Source organism: Podarcis bocagei (genome assembly GCF_964188305.1).
Source record: "Podarcis bocagei genome assembly, chromosome: 6".
NCBI classification, from domain to species: Eukaryota; Metazoa; Chordata; class Lepidosauria; order Squamata; family Lacertidae; genus Podarcis; species Podarcis bocagei.
The window spans coordinates 43812059-43835159 of record NC_138130.1 but is presented as its reverse complement, the minus strand read 5'-3'; the positions used below and the strand labels follow the sequence as shown (position 1 = coordinate 43835159).

At 41.0% G+C, this 23101-nt stretch overlaps 1 protein-coding gene across 1 annotated transcript in view; it reads right to left on the bottom strand.

Annotated features, from left to right (window-relative positions):
• POLA1 (DNA polymerase alpha 1, catalytic subunit) overlaps positions 1 to 23101 on the bottom strand; it is a 180957-nt gene that overhangs the window by 126984 nt on the left and 30872 nt on the right. The window contains exons 24-26 of the mRNA XM_081197774.1: positions 19755 to 19879; positions 18228 to 18374; positions 17598 to 17720 (exon numbers count right to left, since the gene is read on the bottom strand). Of these exons, the coding sequence (XP_081053900.1) occupies positions 17598 to 17720; positions 18228 to 18374; positions 19755 to 19879 (395 nt within the window). The remainder of the gene's footprint in view (positions 1 to 17597; positions 17721 to 18227; positions 18375 to 19754; positions 19880 to 23101) is intronic.

Sequence of the window (23101 nt, the reverse complement as noted above, 5' to 3'; positions counted from 1 at the left end):
TAGGTATGTGCACCAGAAATGTACTGAATTCGTGGTGGTCTTTTGTAGGGAAGAGAACTTGAATGTACAATGAATTGGACTGGCATGGGCGGACTGATCCGTTCTGACCCCTTTGGCAGAGAAGATGCGGTCATTGCTCCTTTCTGAGAATGGGAGGGAAACTGTGAGGTGGACACAACTTTAGCCAAGGGCTGTGAGAAAAAGCTCTCTAGGGAAGAGCTTGTTCAATGAAGTCTCTGGTTGTTCTGCCTCTTCCCCTGGAGACACCCCCTTTCTCCCTTAAGGGTACCAAGTGAAACCAGCAATTTAATAGAAAAGGTTTCTGTAACTGGGCTAGCCCATGCAGGTATGGAAGGGAAAGTAGAGGAGAGAGACAGAGTGAGAGAAAGAGCACAAAATAGCACAAGCAAAACCCTGCTTCCCTGTTAGTGGCAGGAAGGTAAGGAGCCTCTCAGCAACCTGTCTCTACCTCCTTAATGATGGAAGAGGGAAGCCCAAAGGATGGAGAATGTCCCACAGTCTCTAACAGATAACAGTCATTCCAGTACCTTGTGACTAACAGGCAAAGCCAGGCTTTACCCAAAATATATAAAGCTGTAAGAAAATGTTCGAGCTGTTGGAGAAGGTTCATAGTATTTTAAAATGAAATACATGTGGGGTGGAATCCAATTGTTGCTTTGAAAATCTGAGTCCCTGAATTAAATTAGAAAACGCACTGCTGTAACCAAAATTAATTTTGATAGCATTTATCAACTTACTCCAGGAGTTATGGCTAAGGATGAACTCTTTAGAAGCTATTGAAAAGTAACTATAGTAGGAAGCTGTTAGTCTCTGATCTTGCTTAGGTCACCACTAATAACCAGTAATTTAGGACTCCATGTGAAATATACATACATTTCAATATTTATCTTGCACCAGATTCATTTATTCAGGTAAAAAACCCTCACTCACTTGGTTCCTTTATATGTATTGTACATTACCCTGAGAAGTGGAATAATTTATTCACTTCTTAATTGCTAAAAGTCAGAATATACTGAAGATTAGCAAAACAAACAATGTTTAATCTTTGAACTTTACACTACAGGAAGCCATTCTGAATACTGGCTTGTCATAGGGAAATCGGATTAAAATTGTTCAGTTTTCCTACTCTTTCAATCCACCTACTCTGAACAGAAAGATACTGCTCTACAGGAATAGATTTTATTTCCTTTAATGGAAAAACCTTAATTACAAATCCAACTAAAACATACTTCATCCATAAATCCATTACTGCAAGAGACACGCTGGGGATTTTTAAAAAATCCTTAATTTGTCATTTAGACCTACTGTTATCTCATTTGTACAGAATTCCAAATACTTTAGCATAAAAGCGGCTTTCCAAAACATTAATAATGTTTATGAATCCCTCAGTTCTTATCTACAATTTGGCAGGACGGTTATACTTCTTGTATTCAAAACAGATTTCTTTCTTTTTTTTAATTCGGGAGGTCTAATAAATAGATTTCAAAACAAGTATTACAAGTTTTTCATTTCAGAACATTGTTCAACCACTTCATAACTCTTTTATGGATTTTACATTACTAAAAGGTAAGATCATGGAAAGGTATGTGTCACAGAAAACTCTTTGAAACTTTCTACTGAAATTAACTATTTCATTTAAACAGAACAATGTAAATAAGGATGTTGTGGTGTGATGATGTGATAAAGGATGTGGTGCTATTCATTTACTGTCCAAGTTAGTCTATATGGAATGAAATCTTAAAGTGAAAATCCAGTCAAAAGAGCCCACATCTAACTTCAGATATTCCTATCTTAAAGGCAGCAGGTTATACAGCTGAAGATTAGGACAGAAGCATTTTCCTGTGAAATATTGACCATATAACTTCTAATAGTACATTTTAAAAAGTTATAATCCATGCTACACAGGTTAGAAAAACAGCTGTAGTCAAGTTAATAGGTCTTGAATAATTTCTATGTACAGGCAATTGGTAGTATTTTATCCCATTATTATCAGAAAAGAGTGGATAAAATTATTATTTATTGCATATATAACACATTGAAGGTTCCCAGGCAATACACAAACAATTCATTAAAATATAACACAGCAGTGCCACATAAAAACCATGAAAGCATAATAAAACAGCAATTCAGCAGCAGAAGACGCCAACTCTCAAAAGTCAGCCATGTCCACAGGCCTGAAGGAAGAAATACATCCCTACTTGAAGTCTAAAAGCAGGTCATATGGGGGAGATGCCTCACACGTGCCAACACATAAATATAAAAAGTAGCAGTGTGAAGCATTTGTCTCTGATCCCAAGATGATAGTCTGTCCCCACTTAAGGCTGTAGAAATGATGATGATGATGCAATGGAAAACTGGCCTTCACCAGATGAGGTGGAAAGAGACACTCACTTCAAGTAGCATCATAAAAGGCCATTTAGGACTTCAAAAAGGTTAAGAACCAGCATTTAAAACTGAGCTTGGAAAATAATTAGCAACCTTTAAAACTGGTGGTGCATTCTTGGCGGCTGATACCAACAACAACAACAAAAATTCATACTTAGCTCAAATAACGTTCCCCCCCCCCTCGCTACAGCAGATATAGCATGTACAAAATTGAAACTCAACTCATCACCTGACTGATTTGCATAGCTAATTAAGATGTGGTCAAACTCTGCATCAACCGATTAAGTATCTTTTTAGTAACAATTAAGAAAGAATGATTTTTTTCATTAACAAGAACAAGCACATAGCAGGCTTCAGTGGAAATGTAAAAGATCTTATAGCAATGGGATTTATAAATCCAAAACATTAGGTTAATGGCTAAATGGTTTTCCTCTCTCTCCTCAGCCTTTAATTCACTGTTAATGAAACTTGGTACTTCTGACTATGGGTTCAATAGGGGTTTCCCCCCTCAGTTTTGACCAGAAGTTTAGTATAAAATGAGCTCTGCTTCTGATTACGTTTCTCTTAGTGGATTAGTGAACTAGACTTTTGAGACCCTTTTAAAGTGCTACAATTACTTTATTTTTAAAAACACACATGGGTGATTACACACAAATTGCAAAATGACTCTTTGAACTTGAAACACAACAGAAAAGCAACAATGTAGATTGCAGGGTGGTAGCATTGCAGTTTACTGTTAGAACTTTGCTAAACATCTTTGCCAAGTCTGAGTTACTTAATAAATTCAACACAGCAGAAATCATAAAGCGATAAATTAGTGAGTTTCTCCTCCTCCCAACTTCTTTTGGCTATTGGTGTCACATTCTTCTCTCAAACATTTGTCCACACAATACAGTAGCCAACAAACCTGATATAGGGCTGTTAAAGTCAGACAGCAAGGCACCACACAATGACCTTTAGAAAGAATGATACTAACAGGTGGCGGGTGCTTAATAATTGTATTATGTTTTAACAATGAGGGCAGCGCACTATCTTCTTATCTGCACCAGGTACCTTAATACACATCACCCCAAAAGGAAGAAAGCAGAGCTACGAATAGCCTAATTGCCACACCTATCAAATTTATACTTCATGCATTCCTCCACTTCAAAAACTCATAGCTTCAAGTGCTGTCAGTTAATCTGAAACAGGGAAGTTATTTAACGCAAGAGAAGGACTAAATGTATATCCAAAACATATTATTAAAATCCTGAATGGAGGGAGGGAATCCCAAAAATCCCAAGTGATTGAATTAATTGCCCTTACTAATTAGATTTCCTACATCAGGCAGCTCAAGTTACAGTTTTCATTAACCTTTAACCCTGAAGCAAGTCAGTGTTTTGACAGCTGAAGAGCAGTGCAATCTTTTCCTCTCAAGCAGGCTTTGACCGTGACAGAGGAATTTTTTTTTGGGGGGGAGGTGTCACACCCAGACAAAAGGAGCCACTCAAGCAGCACATGATTGCTTTTTCCACAGACAATCCTGACTGGTTGCAAAATGGCAGACACCACCACTGTCCCTAGTCACCACCATCTCAGCTGTAGAGAGACCTATGCAAAAGGGAATTTCTGGTCCGAGCGACATGCCATTAGTATATAAGCACCCACTGCAAAGGGCCAAGCAGCAGATCAGTTTCCTGTCAGCTGCAGAAAGTGCTGACACTTAAGCTGTTTAAAGGCTTCTCATTCTTGATTTGACAAACAAAAAGGCAGGTTCAAGGACACATTGGCTTGTGAACTAGGCTACCATGTATGGTGTGTGTGTGGCCATACAGTCACCTCAGTTCAAGGCACCAATAAATGAAATTATCCAGAGAAGATACGCTCACATCAAGGTCCAATTTCAGTCTTGTAGCAAACAAAGAACAAGCACAAGAAAGTCCTCAAAATGTTCATAATTTCTGTTCTTTGTTTTGTTTACACAGCCAGGTACCTGATCAAAGGCATTACACCATTAAAACAGTACCAATAGAACCCATATGAGAGTAAGATTCCTCTTGAATGGCTGGTAGGCTGTTTGACAGATAAGTGTTAAGCGCAGAAGGAAGTGTACTGACCATGACACCAGCATCAGTTTAACGCCAATCACTTGAACTCAAGCGAGAGAAGCTACATAATGGGGGAGGGAATGAGAATGCAACTGTCTCAGGGTTCAGGGAAGCAAAAAACTGTCACCCCTCCCACTCCCCAATTGCTTGCTTGCCTGCTTCATTGTCCATCTGGCCTTGCCACTACCACCACCACACCACTTCTTACACACCCACCTCACAAGGCTCTCCACCAGCCACTGCATGGCCTCCTGCCTCACTCTAAGAAAGGCCAAGGGGTTCCTGTCTCAAAGTGAGGCATTCTGGGTAATGTAGTCAGGGAAGTGGTGTACCCCACTAATGATCAGAGTTCTAGCTCATGAGGACAGCTTGGGCAAGTTGACAGGCTCTCCCACACCAGACATGCCCTCAGTGTAAAAACAGCATTGAAAGGGGCCAGCGTAAGGTTAACTTACGTGGTCCGGCTCTCCTCCATCATACAATCCTGTGCATGATTATTAACCTGTGTCATTTGACACACTATATCTATGAAGAAGAAGATGATGATTTATATCCCACCCTTCCTTTCAAAGAAGCCAAGGGTGGCAAACACACACACAAATGAGGAAACAATTAAAACATCAAAAAACAAAACATATTTTAGGACGACACCAGCTTCACATGAGATTATGCCACTGGAGAAGAGTCATCCATTGGAAAAGATGAATGAATAATTTAAGTGGAAAACTTCAGCATCCACATTTGATCCTTGTTTCAGGAGAGAAAATTAGTGAAGGGGTGAACCTGAAGGGGGGGAAAGTTTTCAGCACACAACGTAAATTAGCACAACCCAGAAGCCACCTATTCTGCATATTCAAGTGTACAATTTACAGATCTACAATGGTCTGCCTGTTGTTCAAGCATCTTACTTTGAATTCTTAAGACAGGGAAATGACTGTGGCAACAATTTCTGCAACTGAATCCATTCAATGTGTGTTCATGCTGAGAACTCTTCTTTTTACTCGGATCCAACACAAGTGAATTTTCTTTTTCTGCAATCCATGGATCATATGCAGGTGTGAAGGGCACTCCCCAGCCAAATGCACACGGCAGAAAGGTAATTCTTCATTGTTAAGCTGACACAATTATTTCTACATTTCCGAGTGCCCATGCACACCGGTCTAGCATCTAGGCAGCTATACCCAGTTCTATGGAGCAGTTGCAGCAACAAGAGGCCACCTCCCCTCCACCAGGTATGTACCTCCTCCTGATGGGATGCATGCAGAAACTACGCTTGCATGGAAGCTTCCTCTGCTCTTCGCTCTTCAATCTCCTTCTGGTTCTGGGAGATAGTGGGGCAGGAGAGGGTGGAAGGCCCTTCACTTGCCAAACCTGCGTCTTCCTCTGATCCTTCCTGTGCTCCACCCTCCAGCTCTGAAGTTTCCCCTGCCTCTGACTGGCCTCCTGGCTGGCACAGGTCCCCATAAACCACTGGCCCTCTTTGCCAAGTCAGACTCTAGCCCTGCTTCTCCCGATGCACAGTTGTCAGCATCCTGCCAGTACCTGATTGCAGGTGAATACAAAATCTTATTTAAACCAAGAGGGTAGGCGGAATGCCACAATGCTAAAGTGTATTTTCCAGAATACACATACCCTTTTCATTTTATCTGAAATGGCCTTGAATACTAGATTGACTGGTAGTACCTTTATAGGTTTCTAGTGCCATTCTAAACAAGCGATCAAAAGCAAAAATTAAATTCACAAGGTGCTGTATCCTCATAGCCTGATAATTAGTTATTTCATCTAGTGATAAAGCTCAAAGAAGACCCTCTCCTGCTGATTGCAGGATGCATGCAGGACCATATTGGCGGAGGCAATCCTTAGCATATTGTGCTCTTCAACTTTAACTGCACATTTTGAATTGGAAGCCAATGAACTTGGTATAAAAGCAGAAGTACATGACTCAGCCCTCTGTCTCCTCATCCTCAGGCAAAGAGTTCATGAAGTTAGAAAATATATCTGACTGGGAGGAGAATGTAGCTTATGAGTCTGCTGTTGACAGGCACGCCCTCTCAGAAGCTGTAGCGTCACAGGAGTCTGTGATGCCAGCAGCTCTCTGGCCTCAAAAGGTTGCATTACTGTCATTAGACTCAAAGGACTCCAGCTGAGAGGCCATAATAGAACCATGGCCTCCCCTGCACCACTGGACTCCACAGCTCCAAAAACAGGCTGGCCCCTTTAAGAGTAGAGGCTTCCCTCATCAGGAGTGGGGAAAGGAAGGCTCAGGCTGGGTGTTGGAGCACTGAATAGTTCCAAGTGGCATGTAGCCTTCCCAAACGCCACTTGGAACTATTCAGCATAGCTTGTTCGCCTTTCGGACTTTACTTCTGCTTTGTCTGAACTTGCCTCACTGTAACCTGACCTTTGTTTGACCATTGAGTGCTTCCTGGATCTGGAACTAGTTCTAGTGGAATGTGATCCATTGGCCCTGGACTCTGTGCCCAGCCAAGGACCCTAGTTCAGCTAGAGCCCCATCCCAAAGCTGGCACCATTGCCTGAGACAGAACCAGTCTGGGAGAGAGTCAAGTTCAAATCCCTCATTCAGCCATGAAGCTTATTAGTTGACCTTGGACCAGCCACGTTTTCTCAGCTAGACCTGCAGATGAAAACTGAATTTGATATTTGGAAGCAGTAGGTAAAGACTCAAATCATGCTGCCTCTTTGGTCCATCACTCTAACCTGAAGACCCTCTGCTCTCATATCTCTAAACACACGGAGATAAATGAAAGTTTGCTTCGTTTCATACAAACTGTAGTTAAAACTAGCATGATGTGTCGTTTTTTACACCATTATATAAACTCACTCAAGGAACAAGTTGTTAGAATTTCAGCTTGTTCACTCTGCTTCTCGCTACATGCAACTATTACCAACTCTGAAACACTCGTCACAACAAAGCAACTAATGATAAAAAATGAAAAGGGAAAATAACCAGAGAAGGATTAACACCCTAGCTCAAAATTCAAATAAAGAAAACTTCTGCTTTTTATCACTCAAAAGTTCTGCATAAAATTCACTTAGTACTTGCAGATCATTTTAAAAGGAGTTTTGAAGATGCTTTCACATGCTCTAAAGACCGACATGAAAGGTGATACTATTCAACAGAGGACGCTTATTGTGGCTACAAAGAAATACAATACTCATAGCAGAATTCCTCAGATGCCTCCTACAAAAACACATTAACAAGACTAATGGGTCACATCCCTCTTTGTCAAGCTATACATGAAACTGCAACATCAATAAGCCTCAAATAAAATATATAAATGCATATAATGCTTGTGTACATTTTCTTTGCAATACATGAAATGAAGGGCCACTACCTAGAACTTTATAATGATAGTATTCATTTCATTTTAATGGTAACTTTATTAGGCAGGCTCGCTTCTCATCCTAAGTCATGGATGACAGCTTCTGTGAATGACTAGATTGCTCCCTCTTCACTTCTCCACTAGTGTGAACAACAAACCCCAGTCCTTGGCTTAAGAGCATGGTTTGTTTGGAGTAAAATAAACCACGCTCTCTGGTTAAGAATGAATGCTCAGGGAAGGATTGTGGCTCATTTCCTTCTAGGAGAGCAGTGAAAGAGCCATTAACCATGACTTACAACGATGTGTGAACAAGGCCACTGAACAAGTAGAATGAGCATTTGAAGAGTTCTGCTGTTTGTGAATTCCACCATGCTCCCTTATTTTTCCATTTTCATGTCTCTCATTTCTATTCATTCTTTTATTTATATTTTATACATTTTTTACATTTTATGCATTCTTTATTCACACTTAATTTAGAATGATTTGCCAAACGTCATATCTATTGTGTGAACGTCATAGCCAAGTGGTGATCTGGGCTTTTCACATCCCGTCCCAAAATTCTAGCCATTCTATCGCAACCGATCTTAAAGTAACTGGAAATGAGAGAGCACAGTGGTAAACTTTGATCTAGGCCATTTATTCAATAGCATGGAAGAAATGACTTTCATGCCAACAACTGGTGTATAACATAGAGGTATGTGCACAAAGACATGCTAAGGTTACTTTGATCATTTCAACATTCCAGGACCAGTATGTCATTGTTACACTGCAGCCATCAACATTGCTGTCATTCCCGAGCAAAGAATTTATTAGCATACTAAACTTCTGTTCCCCATGTGCAGATTTTCCTCTTGAACTGTGGTGACAGGCAAAATGCTTGAAATAAACACAAATACAGCAATGTTGCATTCATTTAGGCTGCACAGGTGTGCAGTCATAGGATGTATGTGCAAAATATGAAAAACCATCAAAAGGCCCATGGCTTTCTGCAGAACTGAAAAATTGTTAACCTAGGAACAAAAGAAACTACCACACTGGCCATAAGCACATAATAGGCTACATAAAGCCTCAGGGGAATGAATGAATATTGGGATGCAATAGCTAAAACTTGTTGTAGCTTGTTCATAAAAAGCAGTTTGGTTTTAGCCAATATACTTTTCTTAAAAATCACTGCCTCATCCTCATGTTGTAAGTGCACTACATTCCCCCCTGAAGGGTTTAGAAATTAGTGCTGCAGTTAACACTGGAGTAGCTAGTCACAATAAAAATTCAGCGACCAGACACTGCTCTGTGCTACAGGAAGAGACTTGGAATTCAAGTGGAATTTCTCTGATCCATCAAAAACATGAAATTGTATACCACAAGACATAATTTAGTGCTGCAAGTTCATGAAACTTGTAACCTTTAAGTGCACATAAAACCAGTACAGATAATATGAAATTCCAACAGCATTATACCATTTGTTTTACACGTTTCATCCACGGCTCAACTCCATCACCACAACTCTTGTTAAAAATAATAATTGTAATTAATTGTGTTGTGTAGTGCTGGGCATTTGAGTCCCATTGGGACTAGGAACTTGTTCAACAATTATTGCCCACTGCGAACAGAACCAGGAGCTGGCAGAATTCCCAGCCTCAGGCTCTTAGCAGCTGCTGCTTCTACTCTTGGTTGTTTCCCTTTATTCTGCCTGTGTCCTCTTCACCCCATAAAATTCCCACAGCCAGAATGAATTGCTTTAAGCAGCCAAGAGGTACTGTATCATCTACTGCTCTCCATGGTCTCCTTACTACATATGCTCCCAAACAGGTAGCAGCAAACATACCTTTAAGGTAGTGTACAAGCCAACTGTTACCACAATAGTGGGAAACCAACAGTAACTGTAGCCGGAGAGAAAGAGCCAATGTTTGCCAGCAGCTGACAAAGACCATTTTCCCAGTAAGACAACAAACTGAAGTGAAAATCTGCAGTCTTTTTAACCATCATAAAACATGGACATGGACATTGTGATTTGTCCTTTTACAAAATCTGTACAAGCTCTTATATGAATCTGTTGAACGTAATGCTGGATCCCAGAAAATCTTAGAAGTAGATTCCAGGAATTTGAAATTATTTCTAGTCCTTCCTTACATAAACATTTTTTTAAAGAGATGGTACGGAAAATGTAACTCTGTTCCTCTTGCTCCTCACCCATCCATTCCAAACAAAAGAAGACGTGTGTGTGTGTGTGTGTGTGTGTGTCTGTGTGTGTGCGCGCGCGTGTGTGTGTGTGTGTGCTGTTGTTTGCTTCTAGCTGAAATGCTTTATCAAAATCATTAGCTCTGAAGAAATAACGAGTAATTGAAGAATTCACACATTAAAAGCCTAATCTCCAAACAAGAACCCCTGCAGCCAAATGGCAGGCCTCACTAGAAGCGAAATATTCCCAAACTGTATGCCATTGGGTCAGAAACATCACATCATATAACATAAATAAATGAAATACAAAGCACAGAGCCCTTACATCAAGTTCTATGAACTACAGACTATTAATAAACTATTTGTACCAACTGTTCTCAATATATATGTGTGTGTGAGAGAGAGAGAAACGACAGAACAGATGGACACAAAATATAGGACTTCACTTAGCAGAGAAAAGGCCAGGGACAAATACCAAGTTAGTACTGATACTTGATAAATGTGATAATCTACTATCATGCATACCTTACATGCTCCCCCAGTAAATGAAGTTGCCTGTCTTGGCAAAGAGTCATTTCCTCATTATAAAGATGGGACAACGCAGCACTGCAAGTTCATTTCACAAACAATAATGCCAACTATATTCTTCCAGGACCTAGGAAAACAATCTGGGCTTGGACAGCAAATGCTTAAAAAAAAAGACGGCGGCGGCGGCACTGGTAGCCACGTCAAAATTACTGTTGTGCTTTAATTTAAAGCTTAGATCAATTTAAAAAAAATTCAATATTGTGGACACTGGTTTAAAGAAAAAGAGCTGAACAGTGAAAAAATGGAAATAAGTGTTAAGAGGTGTAAGATTAGAACATATTACCAGAGCAAATAAATTTCTAGAACAATACAAAGACAATGCTCACAGCTAGGAAAAAAACGTCACTAAAGTTACTCTGGTGCTTTTAGAGGGACATTATTTTTAGCCCAGTCCTGTTGCATCATATAAAGCAGAAATAGAGAAACATTTTTTTTTCTATGAAGGATCATTGACCCTGAGCCACAGGCCTTCCTGTCCTTCTATCTGGGTTACAACCACCCCCTCCCCTCCAGGCCCAGAATGAGGTTCCATGGTCATTTTTGGTCCTCTACCCATCCCCTGCTCCTGTCCACATGACTCTGAGCAGCCTGCCTGCCTGCCTGCTTTACTTCTTCTGAGCCCATGAACCTCTCTGTGGGACCTACAGAGTCAGCTACAGCAGGAGGACAAAGCAGAAAAGTGCTGGCTGGGGAAAATAGACCGCATCCATCATTTTGGTTTACCCACCTTCTTGCCTGCCCGGTTAACCTGGTAGCCAGTAATGTGGGAGGGGGGAAGCAGCCTGGGGAGGAAAAGGGCTCCCCAACCCAATAGCAAAGCATTTTTGTTGCAATCTCATAATTACTTACAATTACATAATTAGAATTTCTTGCTCCCAGGTAATACAGTAAAGAGTACAGGGCTGTTAAAATGCTGAATGTAAGGGTTTGTACCCAAATTTCCCCTGAACAGAGTTGCACTCAGGAAATGCTCCCACTGGTGGAAGCAGGGTGGCATTAGCCAATATCCCATTCCCACAGCAGCCATCTAATTGCCCTCAAAATCTGGTCCAGAGGATTGGGGGACACTGCAGCACAATGGAGAAGGATGCTGGGGGGAGTGCGGGAATCAGGGGAAAAATGCTTCCATCTCCACCTACAGTGGGAGCCTCTGCTGGACCAGAGTATGTTTGCAGGATAGCAGGTCTGTATCCAACCCAGTGTATGGAAATGAATATTATGCCCGTCCGTATTAAAGACCTTTCTCCTCTGATACAATGTATGCCAACATATGGATACTCATACATTACAGTAATAGTACAGTGGTACCTCGGGTTACATACACTTCAGGTTACAGACTCCGCTAACCCAGGAATAGTACCTCGGGTTAAGAACTTTGCTTCAGGATGAGAACAGAACTTGTGCTCCGGCGGCACAGCGGCAGCAGGAGGCCCCATTGGCTAAAGTGGTGCTTCAGATTAAGAACAGTTTCAGGTGAAGAACGGACCTACGGAACGAATTAAGTACTTAACCCGAAGTACCACTGTACAGTAGTACCTTGGAAGTCGAAGAGAATCTGTTCCAGGAGTCCGTTTGACTTCCAAAACATTCGGAAACCCCAGTGTGGCTTCTGATTGGCCACAGGAAGCTACTGTGGCCAATTGGAAGCCACAGAAGACCTATCGGACGTTCGTCTTCCAAAAATAGTTCGCAAACCGAAACAGTCACTTCCGGGTTTGTGGCATTTGGGAGCCAAAACGTTCAACTTGCAAGGTGTTCAGGATCCAAGGTACTACTGTACTATGAAGTGGAAGTGGAAACATGGTTCTTGGTCCTTGTATTCAGATACCGTATTGTGTGTATCACACATTAAAAAAAAAAAGCCATGCAAGGAAAGTAGTAATGAAAAGATGGAGTTGATTAGACCAGATAACCAATTATTGCAGTCTTCCTAGAAGTGAGTTGTATTTAAGTAACTAAAGCAGTTTTTAAAATTATTGCTCTGTCATCCTGACTCAGTGCCAGCAGTAGCTGCTTCACAAGACCTGTCAAACACTGTTATTCAAAAGGGGCTTTTAGTGTAGCTTAAAAAAAACAAAACAATAAGAATTGAAACAGAATATTTACAAGCGTTCTTCACCCTGATCTGTTTTTCTTCCTAGCTTAAAGAAAAAAATACTTTGGATTTTAACAAACAAAAAGTGACTTTGCAACTTAACTATAAAACTAAACAGTAGAAGAGAAACAAAAGCCCACCCACCCCAAAAAAGATTCCACCCCCCAACTTCTGTCATGGATGCAGAGAAGTGGTGGAGGGCACCAGCTGGGGAAGCCCCAAGGGAAGAAGGCGCAGGATCAGGAGATTGGTGGTGGGACGACGGTGAATGGTCAGAGGGAAAAGAAAGAGCAGACTGGAAGGAGGTGGTGTCCGAAGAGGTAACAGGTTGGGTGAACAGGAAGAGGCTGTGGCAGAGGGCTGTTCAGACTCTGAGGCAGAAGCAGAGGCTGGAGTGGCGTGGGGTCAGGAGAGAGAGAGTAGGCTGTTGAAGAAGCCAGGAATCTCCCTCTCGTACTGCAACCAACTCCCCTTCCCCTGTTTTCCTAGAACACACAGATAAACGAAGAGGGCAGAGCATTTGCGACTGCTTGGGAAAGACCCTGGAGAGTAGGAGACTTAGGAAGCAGTGGGGAGGTGGGGACTTTCAGTCCTCACAATTGCCTTGTTGGAGCAAGACCTACTGGGAAGAGTTGCTGGGATCACTAGGTCTGCACTGTTTTGGTTTCTTGAATAAAGAGTTAACTTCACTGACACCTTGGTTGTTGTTTTTTATTGCTGACCTACACTTGAATCCAGCTCCTTAGAGAAGAGGAGTTTGGATTTGATATCCCGCTTTATCACTACCCGAAGGAGTCTCAAAGCGGCTCACATTCTCCTTTCGCTTCCTCCCCCACAACAAACACTCTGTGAGGTGAGTGGGGCTGAGAGACTTCAGAGAAGTGTGACTCACCCAAGGTCACCCAGCAGCTGCATGTGGAGGAGCGGAGACGCGAACCCGGTTCACCAGATTACGAGTCTACTGCTCTTAACCACTACACCACACTTACAAGTACCTACCAATCTGTTTTGATTCAGGACAAAGGAATGAAAATCATAAGCTGCCTTCTGTTATTGTTTTTGCTATAGGGATCAGGGGATCCATGGACAGGTTATCTCTGCCTACTTCAAAGCCTGAAGTCAATACACTAGGATGCTGGATATGTACAAATGAGGTTCCAGAAGATAGGAATTTGTGGTGGCCACTATAATTTGTTATATAAGGTAAGGTTAAAAAGATGGAAAGAACAAATACTGCAAGCAGCAGTATAGTGTAATGAATCGAAGAAATAAGATTCAGTTACCAGGAGTCAATCATTCTTGGCTTATCCCAAAACTTGCTGGCTGGTGCTCAATTTACATGACACTAAATAATCCATAATGACTGTTTGTAGCAACTATAACAAAATTCAATGTCTATTCAAGCTAAAAGAAATCATGCCACAACAGTGAACAACATTCAGCTCAGCAGCTTCACGCTGTATCTATTTCCTAAACATATTTTCCTTAAGTGTGGTAACAGAACAAACAAGATTATTGACCCACAGGTTTCTCTCCACTTTTAACATCTGGTTTTGCCTATTCATTAACCAGTTTCATCTATATAAATCACAGAAGGTAACTGTAATGGCATACATCACTTGGGTAGGATAAACAGATAAAATGAGCCAAAGTTGCCTATGTCAACCACTGTTGCCAGAGAAGATATGAAGACGAAACTGGAAGTGGGATTTGTTGCCTTATTAGGACAGTCTCTCTAGCTAGCACACCTTTAGCCAAGCAAAGCACTGTCTCCAAGATGGGAAGTATATCACTGAGTGGTTTCAAGTAATAACTGCAGGCGATGGGAAGGGCTGCGCCTCTCCTAAGAAGCTCCTGAGAAGCACTTGGACTGCATCAGTTTGTTTCTTCACTTCAGTGTAATGGCAGTGTAATGTAGGTTTTCAAAATCTCTGCTGTGAGCCCTTCAAGTGTTCAGTCTCTGTTGAAGGAACTGGTTGCATTGCAAATGAACTGCAGGGGTTTGCTGTAAAAGTAATGGGACAGTGTGGTGTGCTTTGGTGGGGTGAAGCAGATGTGCACATCCACCTCTGTATGTCCAACAGGCAACACAAATATGACAGCTAGAATAAAATCAGGAAGCTAATTCCTGGTGAGACCACTACAAATCTAGCCACTCCCAGCTGCCAGAATCTAGCACTCAATCTAGAATCAACCAGTTATTTCAGGCTGTAGGTTAAGGGTACAAAAATTTTATCCATACAGAAAAACAGATGTTGTGGAGACAGTTAAGAAGGAACCCTTCTCAGAAGCCGTATCTTGTGTTACCCTAATCTTATGCACTGCGAGTTTACCAGTTTTCTCCTATCGGATTGAACTGCACAAAACCCATATTCTCAGTGAAGCTCTAATAATATAGGAAATTTTGTAAATCTCTAAAGTCATATCAAATTATACATAATTAGAACTCACATTTAGTGACCAGAAATGGCTTAATTTTTTTAATAAACACAAGATATATATCGCCATCTAGTGAAGAATCTGCATAATTACCACTCTACAACTATATACAGTAATGCCAACTGTACAACGAATACAACAGCATGCTTTCTTCTGCTTGAGATTTTCTGCTAAAGGCTAATATGGTTTGTACAAAGTTGCTGAAAGTCAAGCAGGGCTGTAATAAGCAACATTTTGAATGGAACAATGAAAAACTATTTGAATAGCAAAACTGGACACTTTCAGACCAGTGAAGTATATTTTGCAAGAAAACAATGTAAACTTTTAGAGTTAAGATTTTCCTATGCCAGGAGGTTCTTAAAAGCTAATTTCTGAACGTGTCTACTGCCTTCTGACCAATTTTGTAAATAAACTTCTTCCTTGTATATGATGTAGAAGCAAAGCCACAAGTCATAAAGTGTAGTTATCCCCTCATCTTTTTCCTAACTAGCACAAATCCACATAGAAGACTGTCTGGAACGTCTACATAATTCACTGTTCTGGCCTTAACCCCACTGAGAGCAAGCAACCCCACTGAGAGCACGTGGGTTTGTAAACTGATTTGAAAACCTTGGTTAAGTGGGGATGTGGATGGTATTAATGGTGGTTAAGGTTGATATGGACACAACTTTTAATAATTCTTAAGACCTCTGGAGCAGATACTCTACCACTCAACTACAGCCGTAGGCCAAGTCAATATGACTTACCAGCATGTTATTCAGCAAGGGAAAAGGTTTCGTTTTGGTAAATAATTCAGACATACTAGTGTATTGAAGGAGACAGAGGTATGCCACACTTTTGTTCCAAAAGGATACAGCAAGCCATTATGTTCTAATTTAAGTGAGATTACTCACATGACAATAAATATCAGATTATTAGAGGTTTGGGAGCACAATCAATAGTCCAGATTGCACCAAACACAACATACCCTTCTGGTTTTCTAAAGATTCAATCTGGCAGCTGAAATATTTAGCACTTTCTGACCCTGACTAGATATTATAATGTATTTCACCACTAACTAGGGCAGATGGTTTGACCAAACTTGCTAGGTCGTTTTTTAAAAAGCCAACATCATGAGCCACCACTGTGGTCTATAAATGCATGGCAACAGTAGCTCTATTCAGGAATGTGCAAAGGGCCACTGGGAGCATGTGGGGCTAGTTCCACCCACTTCAGGATGGGGGCAAAGGCCGCTCCACATTCTATAAACAATACTGCACTGCTGCAAAAAGGTGCAGAAAGGGGAGCACTGTCTTTACAACAACAGCAAAGCTACAATGTTTGGAGCTTTTCAGTTAGAAGAAAGGCAAGGAAGAGAACACGAAGATAGTGTATAAAATGATGCATTTATGGGGCAAGTGAGTAGGGTTTTTTCCTGCGCCATAATACTAACAACCTGGGCTTATCAAATAAAACTGATTAGTATGCGATTCAAGATAGACAAAATCAACAGGGCAGAGTTAATTTATGAAATTCACTGCCACCAATGTGGCAATGGCTACTAGCTTATATGACTTTAAAAGATTTTACAAATTCATGCAGGTAAAGTCTATCAATGGCTTCAAGTTAGTTACATGGAGAATTAGTCAGTTACATGGAGAATAGGTTTACAGACACAATACACGTCTCAGCAGTAGCTGCTTGGAAGCAACAGAAGAAGAGGACCAAGGCTGCTTCAGAAACTGATTCTTTGTTAATTCTAACATGAAATGATATGAACTAATTATGTAGATTAGAATGTAGTTATCCTTCAAACTTTGTACGCCTCTGAATTTTGCAATACAATTGTCAGCTTAAAAACTATTTTAAAAAAGAATCAAAATCTATTATTTAACTGTTCACTTACATGGTTTGATAAGTGAAAGATTGCTGGATGTACAGGCAGCATTGTTAAAGGAAGTTTGTGTTGTATTTTAAAAACTGTGAATATTGTAATGAAATATTAGTAACAAAATGCCTATTTTTATATAAAATACATTTGGATGTGCGTATTTTGGAGAAAATGTTCAAAAGCACCTCTTTAAATACATATTTAATTTGCAACTTTTCTTTTTTATTGCAGGTTAATGCAGAAACTGGATGGAACAACTTATGATGAATACATGTAAAAGGGGTCCGATCCAGCCAAGCTGCTCTTACCTTTTTATGCATTCTCATAAATGTTACAACTGACTCAAACATTCAGTAACCAAATTTGCACTCAGCATTAAACTTTGGTTCATAACCTATGATTCGAAGCTGGCTCGTTTCAAAACCAACCAGACTTTGTGATAAATGGCAATCTCTAGTTCACACGCAATGACAAGCAGGATTCACACAAGGGCAAAGGGAAACCAACGCCTGCCCAGTCCGTTTCTCAGCTGTGCACCAGGAGGAAATGAGAAGGGAAGGTCACGAGCCCATTATTCGCTGCTGACTCACCTCTCGGCCTTTGAAAGTCACCAAAGCGGCAAGTGGCTTTGCATAGAATCTACTGTAGGAAAACCCCAGACATCCATACATGCTGTTAGCTGTAAGCTTCAAAGCCTTCTGCCTGATATCATACTGCAAAGAAGAAATTAAGACCATCACAGTAAGCAGTTAAATATATAAATATAATCATATGTAGTCAGTCACTTATAAGAGAGATGTTAAAATGCCGAGTGGCCATCTGGTAGAGGAGCAAAGGCTCCAGGTGAACCAGTGAAATGGCAGAAGTGAGGAAAAGGCACTTCCCACCCAGTGCTCCTGGTCGATTGAAGTCCAATCTACTTACTTATTTAGCAGTGACCCATTTAAATGCAGTCATCCGCGAGTGGCATGCATGTAAGTGGGGGTGGGTGCCTGTCCTGTTAATTGCGCTGGCAAATATTATCTAGCTGCTCATTTTAGCCCCTTCTATAAGAAGCAAGATAGGCTAGCCTAACAGAAATTAGAAAGAGCAGCAAAAAAATTGCCCTATATATTCATTTCTTACATTTAAAGATTAGCCTTGGAGAAGAAATGTATACAAACAAGCAGGATCTTGGTCTAGTTTCGCAACAATAGACATTTTCATTCTGTTAGATATACCTGTAAGTAGAGGTCAGAATTTAAGTCTGGCTGTTTCATCAACTGTTTCACTTGACGCCTTCGTTCAACTAACTTCCTGATCTCTTTAGGCAAGATTCCCATTTCTAGCGATGAATCTGGCAATTCTGGAATTTCTTCTTCTCCATCCTGTGAAGTTATTAGTTTGACAAGTTAATACTACCAGAATAACCTGAAACAATTCCTGAAACTGCTACTTCCACCCTGTCATATGAACAAGGATATGCCGCTGGGTTCTATCTCAAAAGACCCTAATGGAGAAGACATCCCAACTAGGTCAGATAACCATTCCTTCCAGAACCATCGGCATTCAGATTGATATCTACTCTCTGGAGGAATTCCCCCCGGTGGGTCTCTGTCTTGTGCCCAAATCGTCTCATTCGGGAGATGACACCTACTTTCCCCAAGAAGGGAACGTGAACAACTGGCATATAAATAACCCAAAAGGTGTTTTCATGATTAAGGGCCTAATCACCATCCCCTTGGGGAAAGTTGGCACTTCACACCCAACCAAGGACAAACTCCTGGTTCTAACCTAAAACTGCTAGTCTCTTCCGGTTCGCATGCCCCATCTATGAGCTGAAAGGAACCTAAATGGACACAGGATCTTGGTGCCGCAAGGAAACCATAAGCATGCATGAGGACCAGAGGCTGAAAGTGGCCCAAGTAACCTCAGACAGGTAACCATTAACACAAAAATGTGGATTTGTTTTTATTGGACTAGCAGAAGTTGAGTACACTCCTTTGACTTTTTCTCCTTTGGGAGAAAGAACAGGAAACAAATTTAATGACTAAATAAACAGATAAAGAAAATAAATGGTATTGACAAAATATCTAGTGAAAACCTCAAAGTAGAGTATAAGGTACATCTGCACTATCCTGGGCTGGCCAATGCATGTTCTGAAGGCATAAGCTAAGCCTGGTTCTGTAACCTAGTTACCCAGATTGGATACCACCTGAGAAGTATACAAAGCCACTTTGAACACATAGCAAAAAAGATCAAAGCCTTCCTTGTCTGCAACAGTTCTGCTGAACAATACTTGGATGATACAATGCCATCGTTGCCATCTCATAGGCATATAGGCAGATAAATCATGTAAAAAAATAGTTTATATACATATTTAATGAACTTTACAAGGACAGGGTGTAGAAAAATTGTTTCAGCAAGCAAGACTGATCCAGTTTTACATGGAAAAATGGGGAATAAGCTAAGCATGTAAGAAAACAAGGAGGGTCCATGTACACTTTTTAATGTCACAAAAATACTATGCAGCTGCTAAAAAGGAAGATATAATGAACTCCATGTCAAGGTGGAACCAATCTGATTTCATGAGATTATGCACAATTTATAATGAAAAATTATACTATTAAACATGGTATCATGCAATACACTACAATTACTAAATACAGCCGCAATGTCTAAGGAGACTTCAATGTATTCTTGAATATAAACATATGATCTTTTTTAACAATCAAACATTAAAAGCTCCTGTCAAATTAAACACACACCTCTGTCTTTTTTGGCACACTTGAAGACACCCTGGTAACTGTTGTAAAACAGATGTTAAACTCTTGGATAATTGAAGGGTATAAGCTATTGAAGTCGAGGAGCAAGATGAACTTGTCATAAAAACCTGAAATTAAAAATATACACACACAAGATTCACATTACAATATATACCTACTATGGAGACTGTGAGAGACAAGTTACTTGCAGTACACTGTAAAAGAACACCAGAACGCGAGTGAAGAGTCATTGGTGAGGGGGACATTTAAAGTCAGATTCCTTCAAAAGTACTCTGGTTTATTATGAAATCAATGTGTGTCCATGTGATTCTGTCAGCATTCAGGTCTGAAAAACACTTGCATTATTTCTAAACACTACACTATATCACCAGTCTATGGTGCAGATATGTCAGAAGTGGAACGATCCAACCCTGTTAACTATCCAGGGATGAACAGATAGCTTCAGTGTTACTCTGGGATGCTTCTGCACAGTTGTCACCACAGAAAGGAGACACCATGTGAAACTGCAAGCATCCACTTATAAGCTGCAGCAGAGAGGATTGTTATACACATACTCGGTATACAAAATGAAACGGATAAACCAGATTATCTAGATCCATCTCAATCTGGCTTTAGGCCCGGTTATAGAACAGAGACTGCTTTGATCATCTTGGTGGATGATCTACACCAGGAGCTGGACAGGGGGAGTATGCCCCTGTTGGATCTGCTGGACCTCCCAATAGCATCCTTCTGGATCACTGTCAGGGATGAGACTTAGGGGCACTGTTTAACAGTGGCGCTAGTCCTTCTAGAAGGTACAAGTTCTGAAGGTAGTGCTGGGGACTCCTGGTCGACTCCGTGGCTGTTGACATGTGGGATACCTCAGGACTCCATCTTGTCCTCCACGCTATTGAACAAATACATGAAACCACTGGGAGAGGTCATACAGAATTGTGGAGTATGATGCCATCAGTATGCTGATGACACACAACTCTGTTCTAAATCAGTGTGTGATCTCAGTAATGGACTGGATAAGTTTAACTCAGGTAGGGACACGACAGCATATGAATCAATCTAGCTAACTTGACCCAACAACCCCCCCCCCCCAGCTTTCACACACAAACAAACCTCATTGCAGCCAACTAAACACAATCAATCACACCCTGGGTCCCACACCCAACCTCTCTCACTACCAAGGAAATATAAAAAACAAACAGAAAGAGAACCTACCGAAATGACGCTGACATAAAAACCCCACATACACCCTAAGTATAAGAATATAAGTTTACCACTCCTCGCTCCCCTTCTTCTTCCCCAACTTTATTCTGTGTACAACAATGCACATACTTTTGTAAACTAAGGAAATCTATAATTAATCATCATCATCATCACCATCTCAGGTAGGGACAGAGGTGTTCCTGGTCAGTTGCAAGGCAGATGAGAGAACAGGGATTCAACCTGTGTTCAATGAAGTTACACTCCACTTGAAGTCTCAAACTTGCAGTTTGGTTGGGTTCAGCCCTGAACCTGGATGCCCATATTTCAGTGGTGGCCAGGAATGCATTTGCACAATTATGGATCACACACCCATTCCCTGAGATATCTGATCTGGCCATGGTGAAGCATGCCTTAGTTACAGTCTGGCTGGACTGATGCAACACACTCTGCATAGGGCTACCTTTCAAAAGTGTTTGGAAGCTTCAGCTGGTCCAAGTTACAGGTAGCATATTAGTCCCCTGTTAAACCAACATCACTGGCTGCCAGTCCTTTTTTGGGCACAATTCAAATGCTGGTAATGACCTATAAAGTCTTATATGGCTTGGGTCCATCTGAAAGATCTTATCTCCCTATGCAAACCTGCCTGGGCGCTAAGATCCTCAGATGAAGACCTTGTCTTGTTCTCAGCAACATCAGAGGCACATTTGGTGGAGATATGAGGCTAAGAACTTCCTAAGTCAGACAGGCCTTCGAAAACTAAGGTGTAGATGATGCTAGTCACTGGGAATGGATCCCGTTCGCATTCAGAGGTACTACTGTATTATTGTTTGTGGACTGTAAGGTCCTCCGCGGGGCGTACCAGGAGAGACGGTCCTGTATTTTCATTATTGTTATTGTTTTTATTACTCTGTATTCTATAAGGGTGTTTTTAAATGTTGCAAGCCAGCCAATTTACGCTGTGACCTATTTCTGTCATTCCCCAGGTCATCTGTGCTAGGTAGTATTTTTCGCAGCCATGGAGACTAGTGCCCATCATTTTAATTATCTACGTGGAAACTTCAAGAGGAACTCTTGAGGTTGTGAGAGTTTGTCTACCAGCAGAAAGCCTCCTAAATGTCAAGCGTAAGGTCAACCTTATGGTGGTCTAATTTCTCTTTGAAGAGCAACAGTAGCCATCGGAGTAGGATTGAGGGAAAATTTAGGCCCAAGGTAGGAGGATCTAAGTTCAGGACATCATGTTGAGGACGTGGGCAAGTTGCAGCAGGTTCACTATTTTGAGCAGTTGGAAGGGCATGATTGTCTACTGAATCTTCTGGACTCTATCTGGACCAAGACACCTGATGTGTGCTTGCTGGTGGTTCTTGAGCCGGCTGATTAACAACACATGTTATAGACACATCAGGGTGGTTTATAGGTCCTGGGTGGCCTGGGCAAGAGAAAGGCCCCGGGACAAGATGTTGTCCAGGTATGAGTAGAAATGTATGTCTTACAGATGGAGATGCACCATAAGAGCAAAGGGTCATACCTGGTGAACTAGTTGAAGCTCAAAGAAAAGCACTTTATGCCACCAACACTACTTTCACATCCTACAAGAGTGCCAATTGAAGGAGTACACACAAACCTGAAAGATGCTCATCTTTTAGGCGCAGTGAAGCCTCATCCAAGAAAAGTTGTAAACCCAAACCCCATATAAACAGGAATTCTATTTTGTCTGGATTATGCATCAGCATGTTACACCCCATCCAGTCCTTTATCAAAGACATACCTTAATTGAAAGTCCCAATTATTCATCATCATTCTTCATATTATATACACTTTACGTATTTGATATTAAATACAAATTCAAACACAATTGTTCTCTTCCCACATGCTCCAATATAAGCGGGCGGGGATTACTGCCACACATCTCAGTTAGATCTAACTGCCATAAAGTACGCATTTTCCTCCTCCACATTCAAGAGGAGATATACTATTCTCTAAATTAAAGCTAATGTTTGTTCCTGCATTCTCAAAATAGAAACAGCTATGGTATTTTCACAATCTGCAGTATAAGAAAAATCCCACTATCGTCATTTTTGTGCTTCACTAGAAAAAAAAAAGGAACAGGAAGTATAGGAGGACTTTAGAAAGGA